At 45.6% G+C, this 15790-nt stretch overlaps 1 protein-coding gene across 1 annotated transcript; it reads right to left on the minus strand.

Annotated features, from left to right (window-relative positions):
• Nucleotides 1-1013: 1013 nt before the first annotated feature.
• LOC132237643 (uncharacterized protein C2orf78-like) lies at nucleotides 1014-14968 on the minus strand. Its single transcript, XM_059702265.1, has 5 exons — nucleotides 14761-14968; nucleotides 13510-13706; nucleotides 12724-13363; nucleotides 3754-4491; nucleotides 1014-2899 (listed from the first exon to the last, which is right to left on the minus strand). The coding sequence occupies exons 1-5, from the start codon at nucleotides 14966-14968 to the stop codon at nucleotides 1014-1016; spliced, it is 3669 nt and encodes a 1222-aa protein (XP_059558248.1).
• Nucleotides 14969-15790: the final 822 nt, after the last annotated feature.

A 15790-nucleotide genomic window follows, 5' to 3' on the forward strand; every position in this document is an offset into this window, starting at 1 on the left:
TCCAGGTGGGCGACCTACGGCCACTTACAAATACTGAGGCCTTCGGAGACAGGCCTCCAATGGAGGCTTCACTCTACTGCATGCAGTGTGACCTCAGCCCATTACTGAACCTCTCAGGTAAAGCGACACAGGGATACTGGCCTTGCATGTTGTGAAGGTTACCTGAAGTGGTGTATTCGTGGGCCTGGGCCTAGGTGTGGAGTCAATGATAATGTATTTCCCACGTCCTGTCCTGGGTGGGCCTCCTACTGCAGACGTTCACTTCTGTAGGCCCCTGTTATCAGGTGCCCCAGGAGAACTCTAAGCCCGTGCCACTCATCTGGTAGATTTCCCTAATTTGTTCTCACTTTCCCCAACTACAATCATATATGCATAAGGCAACCCATACCATAGGAAATGTGTCCTGAATCTGTTTTCTGAAATACTTATCTAGTGGTCATGAGACATAAGGCCAACTTCCCAAGAGACTTTTTACATTTCTCCTGGTCAACCTAGACTCAGCTTCTGCCCTCTCAACTCTATTCAAATTTTCCTCTTTTAACACTAATCTCAGATCCTACTTCTCACTTCTGCTATACACCCACCTCCTGCTTCTCTTGATAAATCCATAACCTCTCCCCGTTTTTGGCCTTTCTGGCCATGGCTCAAGTTCCTTTCTTCCCACAGTGCTTACCCCTTGACCCTCATTCACCGATCCAACTTCCAATTCTTTCCTTATCATGCAGCCTTTGATCCTCATACCCACCAAAGAAAGAGCACAGTTAACAGCATCTCAAAACACAACATATTTCTTTATTATTAAATGCTAATTTATAATACTTATTCAATTTTATTAAGTTATAAAATATACCAAGATTGAGAAATTTCTATCTATCTATCTATCTATCTATCTATCTATCTATCTATGATCTATCTCTCTCTCTATTATCTATCTATCTATCTATCTATCTATCTATCTATCTATCTATGGAAAAACAGCAGGTACCCAAATGCACCAGCACTCCCAGCATCTCCTACATCACATAGCCATAGTTCAGAGAAATGTCCATTTCTTTTTCCCTGTCAATGAAATGCTGCATTCCCCCCAATTTGGCAGCATTCTCACGCTCTAGCTGAGCCTTCCTCTTCATGGCCTCTCGATCTGGCCTCTGCTCATTTGTGATGGGTGTTGACATGGCTTGCCCCAGAACCTCAGATTTCCTCCATGGAATTGGTTGGAGGGCGAAATCCTGTAGTAGATAGTGGTTGTGAGGCCTGAGCGGAGTCCGGGGCTGGCTCACAGCGGAGTGAACAGGCTCCCGCTGGAAAGAAGCACAAGATGAGGTTTTGTAGGGCCCAGGCCTAGAAGCAGGAGGCTGAGGGGCACTAGGGCCGTCGCGGTTGTTCAGACCTGGTCCAGCTGAGTTGGCTGATACTGGCTGAGCTGATTTGGCAGGGCCTATCAGAGATGCAGGAGTTGGCAGGGATGCATTGACTGCAGCAGGCTTGGCAGGGTTGGTCACAGCAGGCCGACGTGGTGCCAGAGACTGTGGCCTGCGAGGAACAGGTTGAACTTGAGGCTTGTCCATGGTTGGGAAAACCAGTGGCACCAGCTTGACCTTCCCGGGAGAAGGCAGCTTGTCCTGGGATGGAGGTGGAGCCCCTTTGTCAGCACTTGCATATGGTTTTTGGGGATTGACTTGAGTTTTCCCAGGACCTTTGCCCTCGCGGGGAGAAACCAGCCATGGTTTGGTAGCTGGGCGTGGCTGGGGGCCTTTGGGGTTGCTTGAGTTTCCCAGGGCCCGCGAGGAAGACAGGTCAGCTTTCTCATCCCTCTTCTTGCCCAGTGCATGGAGAACCTGCACAGACTCCAGCATGTGCATACCAAGGCTGCTGCGAGGCTTTTTGACGGCCTCTTGTGGCAGCTCAGGGTGACTTTTCTTCCTCTTCATCTTGGGAATGGCTGGCTTCTCCTCTGCCTTGACTTTGTTCCCTGACTGCTTCCTCTCCTCAGCTCTCTGGGAGTAGTTTTCCTTGTTTCTTTTGGTGTTTTCCTGCCCATGGCTCTTCGTATTGCTGGTCCTGCTGGCTGCAGCTTCCTGAGGTTTGCTGTTAGAATGCTTGGCCATGTTCGAAGGAGCCGAGCCACTAGCTGCAGCATTGCAAGGAACCAGTTCTCCCACAAACACACAATCTGGACTGTCGGGCTTGATCTTGGCCTTGGGAGCATCACTGATAGACTCAGAGGCTTTGTGTTTGATCTTCCTGCCTTGATCAGAGCGAGTCTTTCTGACACTTGACTTTTTCTGCTCTTCGTGCAACTTGAGGCCCCTGGTGTCTTTGGTTTTGATCACCTTGGGTCCTTGGGGCTGATCAAGGTCATCCAAGGAAGTGAAGACCTGTGGAAGGTGAATACCCTCCACCAGGGTGTCGATGTCTGCAAAACTGTCATTAGATTCAGACCCATTTTCAAGTGTCCCTTGGTCCTTAAGACTCAGGCTATTCTTTCCCAAACCAGAGTTGTCACAACCAGGCTGCTCCTCTTGGCCAAGGGGATCAGTGCAGGCCAGCACCTGTGGACTGTCAGGGACTTCTAAAGGGAGCAGTGGAGCAGCTTCGTTTTCTGTTGGGATCTGGTAGCCATTCACGTGCTTGGAAATCTTGGTTTTAATATTCTCCACATTCTTATTCTCTTTCTGTTCCTGGCTTGGAGCTGGAGGCAGTGCCAGGAGGTTCCTAGGACTCTGGACGAGGGGTGCCATTGACATGTCCCCACTCTGAGGTGGTGGATAACTCTCAGGTACCTGGATATGTCTGTTACTGCCGAACTTGAGGAATTCTTGAGTAGGTGGTAAATAAAATATTTGGCCTGGAAGTTGCAATGCCAAGGAAGTCTCCGTCCCCAGGGAAGTCTCCATCACTACAATGGAATCGAGGGGAAGTTGGTCAGTCCCTGGCAATAAGATGCTCCCCCAGCACCACCAATGCAGCAGTCATGTGCCCTCCGACACTGGGAAAGGCATCCCTACAAGCTCTTTTGCAGGGTCATGAACAGCACCGTGTGCTAGGAGATAAAAGGCAACTGTTCTGGTTCTTCATGGTGACCATTTGATGTCATTTTTTAAAGGATTTTCTTTGCATTTCACAGGGTTGTTGTAAGTCAAATAAAAAATAAAAGTGATTTTTAAGAAATGTTTCTCATTCTCATATGGAACCCTTGTAATTCTCTCTACTTTCCTGAGTGAATGAAAACACTTCACACCAAGGACTAAGAGAGGGAATGGAGCTCTTCCGGATCAAGCCTATAAGCAAGGGGGGATAATAGCCTGTTTGCTTTGGACAAGATGTTGGAACACATGACCCTACATCCAGGTGCCAACTAAGGAAGTGATGGAACGTTAAGTGGGCGCTATCACAATAATGTACTGAAAGGCCTTAGAAAGAGACTAAAACAATAAATCAAGGGAGTTTATTGCGGCAGTGTAGTACAGGAGGACTCATCAGGCAGGGCAGTGGACAGTGTGGTGTCCCTTGGCATGCTCTTGGAGTTCTCCTACATGGAGCATCCATGGTTGTTAGTTTCTGACCTTCCCACCTCTGTCAGGTGTCCTCATAAGGAGTCTGACAATGGGGGGCATTGACTGAGGGTGGTAGTGGTTACAGTCACAGGACTTACATTCTAGCTGTCTGAGGACCCACCGCTTCCCAGCTGCAGAGTGACCCTAGCTTTGAATGCTGACCTTATTGCTCTTCCTTGTGACTGTTTGTACTCACCTTGAAAACCTGTCTTTGTGATGGGATGAGGAGGCACAGAGAAGTAGATTCCAGAGGTGGAGGCTGGTGGTATCATACTTGTGGACTGAGCCTCCTTTAGCACCATGACCATCCCTGGGTCAGGGACAGAGGCCCTGCTCTCTGTGTAAGACACAGAGCCATAGGACTGCAGGTAGGAACCACCCTCTTCAGGGAGCAGAGGGTCCATTGTGCCTTGATTGTAGTAACACACATGCCTTCCCACCTGGTAGGGATGTGACAGGCTCTGTCCCTGAATGGGTGCCCCCTGAACAAGGTTGACAGAAAGTGATGGATACTGAGTAGCCATATTATAGGCATCTGAGGGTTTATCACACTGGGACGCCAGAGAAATAGAGGAGACAGTTGTGTCCTGGTCAGTGACAGTCACAGTGAAGTTTCTGAGTGATGATGACTTCTTTTCAGTGTCTCCTGTAAGAGCCCACTCAAAAACTTTAGGATTGGAAGCAGCTGGAATGGAGATAGGGCTCTGGCCAGGAATTCCAGACAACATGGTTGTGCAAGAATGTTGGTAAAAGTGGGCACCACCCATGAGAGGTTGGAAAGAGGTGCCAGAGGCTGATGGCAGGAGCCATGGTGAACTGTTGGCTGGAGCAGAGGCATTGTAGAAATTGCAGACACTTCCTGCATTGCTCTCCACAGGAAGAGAGCATTGCAGAGAGGTTGAAATTCCAAGGAAAGGTGGATTTTTGGAATTCTCTGTAGGGAACAAGAGGGTGATGAAAAAAATCAAAGAGATTGATAAACAATATGTGTGAAAAACAGCATTATTTTAAGATTTTTGCTTTCAGCCCTAGCTCTTTTGGTTCAGTTGGATAGAGCACTGGCCAGCGAGTCTGGGTTCAATTCCAATCAAGGGCACAAGCCCAGGTTGTGGGCTCAATTACCCAGTAAGGGGCCTGCAGAAGGCAGCCAATCAATGATTCTCTCTCATCATTGATGTTTCTCTCTCTCTCCCTCCCTCCCCCTTCCTCTCTGAAGTCAATAAAATATATATATCATGTACTGGTGGGGTCCCTCAGCCTGCCTGTGCCCTCTCACAATCCGGGGCCCCAGGGGGATGTTGGACTGCTGGATTTGGCCTGAGGGATGTTGTAGTGCACGAAGCAGCAGGTGGACCGGGAAGGAGCCTGAGCCAGGGCCAGGCGCTGAGCAGCGCCAGCGTGGTAGTGGCAGCACTGCCGCAGAGGTGGGAGAGGCTTGTTCCGCTGCAGCTGCTCTCTCCAGCCCTGAGCCCAGGTGTCTGGTGCCCGTCAGTCAGCTGAGCTGTGCTTCCACTGTGGGAGCGCACTGACCACCAGGGGGCAGCTCCTGCGTTGAGCGTTTGCCCCTGGTGGTCAGTGCGCTTCATAGCGGCCAGTCAACTGGTCATTCACTTTTTTGATCATTCAGTCGCTTAGGCGTTTATATATAATATAAAAACTTGAGCACAAATGTACACAAGACCCAAGTGGTGTGGTTCATACATTGTTCTCTAGGCTAGAAGCAACCACTCCCTGACCTATCCCGCTCTTGAACCTACAGTAGTATTGATTTGTATGCTCTTTCCTAGAATTAAAGCATTTTAGAAGCAGAAGTCCTTGGAGAATCCCTGTTCTAGCATTCTCATTTCACGAGTGAGGAAACTACGGTTCGGTTCTCTCCCTATGTTAGTATTAGTACCTGCTTCCATAACCTAAACATCCCCACTTGCTTGCCAGAACTCTGCGCATTACACTGCCCACATGTAAGAGCAATAGAACTTCTGACGCAGATCTTTGTTTGTCCATGGGAAGACCGCACATCAATTGTCATAACAATCTTCAGCGTCTCATTTTGCCTGTGCCCTTCACATGCTCTTCCTATAATTCTCATAGAAGCTCAATGCAGTTGATAAACTTAAAGGGTCTTTCTTACTGTCTTTATGCCTGATTTCTGATCCTACCTCAAAATGGCTATCTGACGGTGAGTTTCTCAAGAAGTGAGGCACGTGGCAAACGTCAAAGCCTAGTCAATTTACTACAGAATGAAGTTCTGTTTCATACATCAGTATCATAAAAGTAAATATTGCCTATTCTATTTTAGTGAATACTGTTAACCAGAAACAACCCACAAGAGGTGATTTTGAGTAAGTTCTTAGCCAGTACATATGGGCAGAGGAGATATATCAGTAGAAAATGCGTAACAAGCAGCACACTGCAATCACTGTTGATGTAAATGTGCCTCCTATAAATGCAGACCAACAGTTCAGTAAATACTAGTTTAAAGCGGAGAGCAAAGTAAATGTAAAGGAATTCCATTATTGTAATCATTTGTGTTTCTCTGACTATATCCCAGTAAATAAGAAATACTTAGTATATTAGATATTTGTATTTCAATTAAAATAGCCTTATAACAAAGAGAAGAGAACAGTTGAAATGTATCATGAAGGTTTTTATATTTATCTTAAAACCTAGATTGTCATCATCTTCAATCCAGGAAAGGATGTCGTACCCAAAGTCTTAAAACCATCATCAATAGATTTCAATTTAAAAAACACACATTAATATAGTAATCCCCAAGAGAATCTAAACAATTGTTTTGTGAGAAATATGAAATTAGCGAAGCGGTGCTTGATGCTCTCTTATTTCCCTAAAGCAGCTCTGACCTGAAATGAGGCAATGGCTGTGTATCAGCGTGCTCTCTGTGTTAGGAAGAAAATAACTTTGAAGATGAAGAGCATCTTTGACTTTGAACATAATAATCACACAAAGGGTGTATTCTTTCTGATTCTATTTAGGACATATCTTTCTTTTAGGTCTTACATTATTTTGTTTACTAGACAAAACATTGTCATAGTTTAAAAATCAGAATGAATTGAAACACTGAAAATTCTGTTATTTCCAACGCCCTAAATCAGTGGTCGGCAAACTCATTAGTCAACAGATCCAAATATCAACAGTACCAGATTGAAATTTCTTTTGAGAGACAAATATTTTAAACTTAAACTATATAGGTAGGTACATTGTTATTAACTTAATTAGGGTACTCCTAAGGCTAAGGAAGAGCCACACTCAAGGGGCCAAAGAGCCGCATGTGGCTCGCCAGCCGCAGTTTGCCGACCACGGCCCTAGATAATCGCCTTTTTTAGTTTCTTGTATATAAGAAACATCGTTTCTGAAATACGTTTTTAAATGTTTTTATTGCAAACTGTCACATGCCATCTGTGTTCAGAGAGGCAATGAGAAAACAGGCAACTAAATAGGATTGTTTTGATACACTGCTTTGGCTAGTGGTACCCTACCCCAGGCTTACTTTCCTTCCTATTCTATCAGTGTAAGCATTTGCTGAGATCCACATTACTTTGCCCTAGTCCGAGCTGATTTCACTCTATGCTCTTTCTGCTTTCATTTAAAATCTTTGGTTCCCTCCAATATTCCATTCCAAACTACTTTTTGTTCTCATGAGCTCTTTCATGTTCTCCTTATTCATTGTTATACTGTCCCCTCCTTCCTGCTTGTGTATTTCCCTCCCTCTTGGTTCCTGTTGGCCTGTGCTGACGAAACCAGTTCTAATTTTTCTGCATTGAAATACTTGCCTTCCTATAGCCCAGTTCTCTCCATCCTCTCTCCCTATTTCCTCTGTTATCCTATTTTAGATAGAAAACTCCAAAACCACATGAATATTACTTTTGGAACAGCACTCAATTTAAAATACTAAAGTTGAAACCTTGGTGGTTGCAGATCTTTACACATGAGACTATTTCTGCTAGTTTTCTACATGACTTAGGTTTTCTTTCTATTGCTGTTGAAACACTGTCAAGCAGTCTTGATTTCATTGTCAACAGGAGTGTTCTTTAAAACTCCATATTAGAAAAGGAAGGGATTAGAGTCCACAACCAATTTAACATCCGAATGTAGCAGATGAGGAAAAATCATTTTTTGTGAGAGATTCAATGACTTGTCCAAAGTCACATTGCGAGTAGATGTCAAAATCTAAACTGAAATTAGGTCTGCAGACTTCTATATCATATTTCCCCAAATGATTCTATGCCCTTTGGACACTATTGCTAAATTTAGGTACAAATAACAATCCAATGAAAAATTTCAAAAAGGTTCTTTCCTTACCTGACATGGTCAGAGAAGAGGAGCAAATATCAACTGTAGATGCAAGGAATGAAGATATCTCAGTGGCTGAAGCCAAAGAGCACATGTGTCCAGTACGAAGGTCACTGGTCATACTGGCCACTGGTCACTGGTCACCAGTTACTGGTCACTGGACAGTTGCGATGATCCAAATTTATTTACAGACAATTTCATGGGCACCCCAAGATTCTACCAGGTGGTGGTAGGTTTGGTGGGAGAATGATGTCACAAAGCAGGCAGTTTAAAAGGATGAGAGAGCCAATCGGGAGGTCAGGTTCCCAAGAAGACAGGATTGGATGGAGGGAGTGGTAGGGGAGCTAAACCAACACCTAAATGGCTGAGCTCTCAGGACACATGGGCTAGATGACAATACAGCTGTGATAGTCTCACTTTCCCCAGGCTTTTATGTTAGGGAAATAATGTCAATGTTTGTTACAAACATTCATGAATATAATTAGCTACTAGTTACTTATATTCTCCATATTATACTGTATAACATGTTTATCATTTTATATGTTGCTAATATCCTTAGAGAGAATGGAAAGGGACATCTAGGTGGCACACTTACAGTTGTTCTGAAATCATACCAGTCCATCTCATAAGTGAAATTACTGTGGCTTTTGAGGAGCAACGGAATGGATTATGGAGCTCTTTCTGTCGGTTGAGCAGTAAAATGAAGTTTCTTGAGTGTATTTTGTGCAGAATGATGTGGTCCAAGGCTCTTCTCCTGTAGTTTCTCCTCCTTTAATCCCACCTTCCCTGGGCTGGGCTGGGCCAGGCTACGTTGACTTGCATCTCCTACCACTCTCATTGTTTCTCCTTCTTCATTGTAGGCACTGTTTGTAGACAAGCTTTGATCTTGCATTCTGACACTCCTGGATGTTACTCCCTGTCCACTTCCAGCAGCAGGGTCTTCTTTGTAGTGTCTGATGCCTCCCCCAATGGGCTCTGTCCATTACAAGAAACGACCAAAGAGCTAGGAGTCAGCTGACTGCCATCATTTCCTCTTCCAGCCTTTGGTTGCACTTCTTCTGCCCGTAATTTGCTCCCTCTGGTTCCTTGGGCCATGTCGGCATCCTGCCATCCTGCTGGATTATATGCGAGAGGCCTTCACGGTATTTTCCCTTCTCCTTCTCTCATAAAGTGGATCCGGTGTGGCAGTTGCTGCAGTCTCCTCCCCCTTTGCAAACAGCCGCTGTAGAACTTTGGGCCTCCAGGATTCTCTGTCTGCCATGCTTGGGTGCACGGCCAGGGAAAAGTGAGGAGGAGACTAGTTAGAGAAAGACAAGGACATTCTTGGAGACTCGGGGACAGGCACAGTGAAATTGTACAGGACAGAAGACATTCATGTGGATATTTTAGGTTCTGTGAATAATATGTTTAAACATTTTGGTCTCATTTTGTATTAAGAGAACAGACAATTTACATGTATACACAACTTATCTAGTGCAGCAAATGCAAGGAATTTTGCTCACTAGAGATTATAATCTTCAATATATTTTCACTTTCTTTTATGTCTTATTACCTCGTTTATATAAGTCCTTGGTGTGTTTGCAGAACACAGATCGTTTTATGCTGTGTGTCAATGCTCTGGTTTTGTTCAGATGTTTCTTTCCTAGTCTTACTTTTTATTGATTTATTCATTTTTATTGTTGTAGTAGAGAAGTCCCCTTTATTTTGTATGTTTTTGTTTTTCCTTCCCATTGAACCCTCCATCCCACCCCTACCATTCCCCCTTCTACCTTCACCACTCCATTTTCTGTGTCCATGGGCTATGCATATATGCATACATGTACCCCAGTTCATCACACCACACCCACACCCCACCTTCCCTCTGAAATGTGTCAATCTGTCCCATGCTTCTATATCTCTAGGTCTACTTTGCTCATCAGTTTATTTTGTTCCTTAGATTCCACATATGAGTGAGATTATGTAATACTGGTCTTTCTTTAGTTTATTTAGTTTAGCATAATATTCTCCAGGTCTATCCACAGTTTGCAAATGGTAAGAGTTCTTTCTTTTCTTACAGCCGCTTAGTATTTCATTGTGTAAATGTACCAGTGCTGTTTTATCCACTCATCATCTCGTGGGGACTTGGGGTATGGAAAATAGTACAATCATGTATAAATAATCATACAACTCTAAAGTCTGTATTTCCCATACTCACAACTGTAAACCTACTTTGCCCCATGCTCTGTGGATTATGCTGGCTTGGGGGAGGAAGTCTAAGGATCTAGTAGTTTCCCTTGATGGTCAGCTTTTAGGGTGCATGGATCAGTCTACCTGGGGCTCTTTATTTCCATTGTGTATGAAGTGTGTGATCCAAGAGGCCGAGAGTCCACAAGAAGATAGCTCCTATAAAGGAATCTCCAAAGACAGATATTTATTTATAGGCCATCATTTCCTCTTATGAGATAAGAGTTTTTCCCAAGATGGTGCAGTCTTACCTGAGAAGAAATGGTGAGAAGTGTAGCAGTGTAGAGGTATGGCTTAAACATATATTTTTTCAAGGGTTTTCCTCATGGAATCCTGCATTGCATTGCCAAATTCCTGATACTAATATGTAATATGAGACTAACACTATGAGCTAAATATCTGCAGCCCAGACCAGTCTCCTTTTCCTGTGTCCCCATGGAAATCATGCGAATCCTTATATATTGCAGCTAGGGGGCTCGTCCCTTGTGACCCAGTGTGCCTATTGCTCTTGCCAGTGGGCATGGATGCTTCCCGGGATTTTTCTCTTGGGCTTTGCTCAGTTGATGGCGGTGTTTAGACAAGGTGGAATGTGCAGCCAGGGATCGTGCAGGGGTCCAAGCTTGCCATTCAAGTTAATGTTTAGGCTTCATGTGATATTTGATCTCATGCACCGGTAACTTCTGGATGCTGTGTTCTGAAAGCCAGGTTGGCGACCTATGGCCACTTGCAAATCCTGAAGCCTTCGGAGACAGGCCTCCAATGGAGGCTTCACTCTACTGCATGCAGTGTGACCCCAGCCCCTTGCTGAACCTCTCTGGTAAAGTGAACACAGGGATACTGGCCTTGCATGTTGTGATGGTAACTGAAGTGGTGTATTCGTAGCCTGGGCATAGGTGTGGAGTCAGTGATAGTTTATTTCCCACGTCCTGTCCTTGGAGGGCCTCCTACTGCAGATGTTCACTTCTGTAGGCCCCTGTTATCAGGTGCCCCAGGATAACTCAAAGCACTTGCCACTCATGTGGTAGATTCCCCTGATCTGTTCTCACTTTCCCCAACTACAGTCATATATGCATAAGGCAACCCAAACCCATAGGAAATGTGTCCTGAATCTGTTTTCTGAAATGCTTATTTAGTGGTCATGAGACATAAGGCCAATCTCCACAAGAAACATTTTACATTTCTCCCGGACAGCCTAGACCAACGGTTCTCAAGCCGTGGGTCGCGACCACTTTGGCGGTCGAACCACCCTTTCACAGGGGTCGCCTAAATACATCCTGCATATCAGATATTTACATTATGATTCATAACAAGTAGCAATCTTATAGTTATGTAGTAGCAACGAAAATAATTTTATGGTTGGGGCTCACCACAACATGAGGAACTGTATTAAAGGGTCCCGGCATTAGGAAGGTTGAGAACCACTGAAGACTCAGCTTCTGCCCTCTCAACTCTGTTCTAATTTTCCGCTAATCTCAGATCCTGCTTCTCGCTTCTGCCATACACCCACCTCCTGCTTCTCTTTATAATTCAGTAGCCTCTCCCCCTTTTGGCCCAGAGGCCATGGCCCAAGTTCCTTTTTCCTACAGCGTCTACCCCTTGTCTCTCATCCGCCATCCCCCTTCCAATTCTTCCCTTATCATGCAGCCTGTGGTCCTCATACCCAGCAAAGACATTAACAGTTAATACCATCTCAAAACCCAAAATTCTTGTTTATGACTACATGCTAATTTATGATATTTTTTCACTTTTATTAAGTTGTAAAATACATTAATATTTAAACATTCTTATCTATCTATCTATCCATCATGTATCTATCTATCTATCTATCTATCTATCTATCTATCTATCTATCTATTTTTCTATCATCTATCTATGGATCTACCTATCTATGGAAAAACAACAGGTACCCAAAGTGGCACCAGCACTCCCAGCATCTCCAACATCACATAGCCATAGTACAGAGAAATATGCATTTCGTTTTCCCTCTCAATGAGTTGCTGCATTTTGCCCAATTTGGCAGCATTCTCACGCTCTAGTTGAGCCTTCCTCTTCATGGCCTCTCGATCTGGCCTCTGCTCATTTGTGATGGGTGTTGACATGACTGGCCCAAGGAAATCAGGTTTCCTCCATGGAATTGGTTGGAGGGCGAAATCCCGGAGTAGATAGTGGTTGTGAGTCTGGAGCGGAGTCTGGGGCTGACTCACAGCAGAGGGAACAGGCTCCCGCTGGGTAGAAGCACAAGATGATGTTTTGTAGGGCCCTGCCCTAGAAGCAGGAGGCTGAGGGACACTAGGCCGGGCAGGGTTGTTCAAACCTGGTGCGGCTGAGTGGGTCGACATTAGCCGAGCTGGTCTGGCAGGACAGGTCAGAGATGCAGGAGTTGGCAGGGATGCATTGACTACAGCAGGCTTGGCAAGGTTGTTCACAGCAGGCTGACGTGCTGCCAGAGACTGTGGCCTGCGAGGAACAGGTCGAGCTTGAGGCTTGTCCCTGGTTGGAAAAACCAATGGCACCAACTTGACCTTCCCGGGAGAAGGCAACTGGTCCTGGGGTGGAGGTGGAGACCCTTGGTCAGCACTTCCATGTGGTTTTTGGGGTTTGACTTGAGTTTTCTCAGGACCTTTGCCCTCACGGGTCATATTCAGCCATAGCTTCATAGCTGGGCGTGGCTGGGGGCCTTTGGGGTTGCTTGACTTTCCCAAGGCCCACGAGGAAGACAGGTCAGCTTTCTCATCCCTCTTCTTGCCCAGTGCATGGAAAACCTGCACAGACTCCAGCATGTGCATACCAAGGCCGCTGCGAGGCTGTTTGATGGCCTCTTGTGGCAGCTCAGGGTGACTTTTCTTCCTCTTCATCTTGGGAATGGCTGGCTTCTCCTCTGCCTTGACTTTGTTCCCTGACTGCTTCCTCTCCTCAGCTCTCTGGGAGTAGTTTTCCTTGTTTCTTTTGGTGTTTTCCTGCCCATGGCTCTTAGTTTTGCTGGTCCAGCTGGCTGCGGCTTCCTGAGGTTTGCTGTTAGAATGCTTGGCCATGTTTGAAAGAGCCGTGCCACCAGCTGCAGCATCGCAAGGAACCCCTTCTTCCACAAACACATAATCTGGGCTGTCGGGCTTGATCTTGGCCTTGGGAGCATCACTGATAGACTCAGAGGCTTTGTGTTTGATCTTCCTGCCTTGATCAGAGCGAGTCTTTCTGACACTTGACTTTTTCGGCACCTCGTGCAACTTGAGGCCCCTGGTGTCTTTGGAATTGATCACCTTGGAACCTTGGGGCTGATCAAGGTCATCCAAGATAGTTAAGGCCTATGGAAGGTGAATACTCTTCGCCAGTGTGTCGATGTCTGCAAAACTATCATTAGATTGAGTTCCATTTTCAAGTGTCCCTTGGTCCTTAAGACTCAGGCTGTTCTTTGCCAAACCAGAGTTGTCACAACCAGGCTGCTCCTCTTGGCCAAGGGGATCAGTGCAGGCCAGCACCTGTGGATTGCCAGGGACTCTAAAGGGAACAGTGGAGCAGCTTCGTTTTCTGTTGGGATCTGGTACCCATTCACGTGCTTGGAAAGCTTGGTTTTAATATTCTCCACATTCTTATTCTCTTTCTGTTCCTGGCTTGGAGCTGGAGGCATTGCCAGGAGATGACTAGGACTCTGGACTAGGGATGCCATTGAATGTTCTGGACTCTGAGGTGGTGGATAACTCTCAAGTACCTGGATATGTCTGTTACTGCCGGACTTGGGGAATACTGGAGTAGGTGGTAAATAAAATATTTGGCCTGGAAGTTGCAATGCCAAGGAAGTCTCCGTCCCCGTGGAAGTCTCCATCACTACAATGGAATCAAGGGGAAGTCGGTCAGTCCCTGGCAATAAGATGCTCCCCCAGCACCACCATTGCAGCAGTCATGTGCCCTCCAACAGTGGGAAAGGCATTCCTACAAGCTCTTTTGCAGGGTCATGAACGCAGCATGTGCTAGGAGATAAAATCAAGTTTTCTGGTTCTAATGGTGACCATTTGTTGTCTTTTTTAAAATGACTTTCTTTGCATTTCACAGGGTTGGTATAAGTCAAAAAATAAAAGTGATTTTTAAAAGATGTTTCCCATTCTCATATGGAACCCTTGTAATTCTCTCTACTTTCCTGAGTGAATAAAAACACTTCACACCAAGGACTAAGACAGGAAATGGAGCTCTTCCTGATGAAGCCTATAAGCAAGGGGAGCTAATAGCCTCTTTGCTTTGGACAAGATGTTGGAACACACGACCCTACATCCAGATGCCAACTAAGGAAGTGATGGAAACTTGAATGGGCACTATCACAATATTGTACTGAAAGGCTTTAGAAAGAGACTAAAACAATAAATCAAGGGAGTTTTTTGCAGTATTGTAGTACATTAGGATTCATCAGGCAGGGCAGTGGAAAGTATGGTGTCCCTTGGTATGCTCTTGGAGTTCTCCTACATGGAGCATCCATGGCTGTTAGTTTCTGACTTTCCCACCTCTATAAGGTGTCCTCATAAAGATTCTGACAATGGGGGGCATGGACTGAGGGTGGTAGTGGTTAAAGTCACAGGACTTACATTCTAGCTGTCTGAGGACCCACCGCTTCCCAGACCCAGAGTGACCCTAGCTTTGAATGCTGACCTTATTGCTCTTCCTTGTGACTGTTTGTACTCACCTTGAAAACCTGTCTTTGTGATGGGATGAGGAGGCACAGAGTAGCAGATTCCAGAGGTGGAGGCTGGTGGTATCATACTTGTGGACTGAGCCTCCTTTAGCACCATGACCATCCCAGGGTCAGGGACAGAGGCCCTGCTCTCTGTGTAAGACACAGAGCCATAGGACTGCAGGTAGGAACCACCCTCTTCAGAGAGCAGAGGGGCCATTGTGCCTTGATTGTAGTAACACACATGATTTCCCACCTGGTAGGGATGTGACAGGCTCTGTCCCTGAATGGGTGCCCCCTGAACAAGGTTGACAGAAAGTGATGGATACTGAGGAGCCATATTATAGGCATCTGAGGGTTTATCACACTGGGACGCCAGAGACATAGAGGAGACAGTTGTGTCCTGGTCAGTGACAGCCACAGTGAAGTTTCTGAGTGATGGTGACTTCTTTTCAGTGTCTCCTGGAAGAGCTCACTCAAAGACTTTCGGATTGGAAGCAGCTGGAATGGGTATTGGGCTCTGGCCAGGAATTCCAGACAACATGGTGGTGCTAGAATGTTGGTAAAAGTGGGCACCACCCATGAGAGGTTGGAAAGATGTGCCAGAGGCTGATGGCAACAGCCGTGGTGAACTGTTGACTGGAGCAGAGACACTGTAGAAATTGCACACTTCCTGTATTGCTCTCCACAGGAAGAGAACGTTGCAGAGAGGGTGAAATTCCAAGGAAAGGTGGATTTTTAGAAATCTCTGTAGGGAACAATTGGCGGTTGTAAAAAATGAAAGAGATTGATAAACAATATGTGTGAAAAGCAGCATTATTTTAAGATTGCTGCTTTTAGCCCTAGCTGTTTTGATTCAGTGTTTAGAGCATTGGCCTGCGAATCCGGGTTCAATTCCAGTCAAGGGCACAAGCCCAGGTTGCGGGCTCAATTCCCCAGTAAGGGTCTGCAGAAGGCAGCCAATCAATGATTCTCTCTCATCACTGATGTTTCTATCTCTTTCTCTCCCTCTCCCTTCTTCACTGAAGTCAATAAAGTATAT

The sequence above is a fragment of the Myotis daubentonii genome, chromosome 6 (assembly GCF_963259705.1).
Source record: "Myotis daubentonii chromosome 6, mMyoDau2.1, whole genome shotgun sequence".
NCBI classification, from domain to species: Eukaryota; Metazoa; Chordata; class Mammalia; order Chiroptera; family Vespertilionidae; genus Myotis; species Myotis daubentonii.

Bases quoted from the DNA above. Each gene is read 5' to 3' on its own strand.
- LOC132237643 (XM_059702265.1), bottom strand. From the start codon at position 14,968: ATGGCCCCTCTGCTCTCTGAAGAGGGTGGTTCCTACCTGCAGTCCTAT. The intron at 13,707-14,760 runs GTGAGTACAAAC...CAATGCCTCCAG, and splicing joins CACAAAGACAGGTTTTCAAG to CTCCAAGCCAGGAACAGAAA. The intron at 4,492-12,723 runs GTGAGGGCAAAG...TGTTCCCTACAG, and splicing joins GCTATGGCTGAATATGACCC to AGAATTCCAAAAATCCACCT.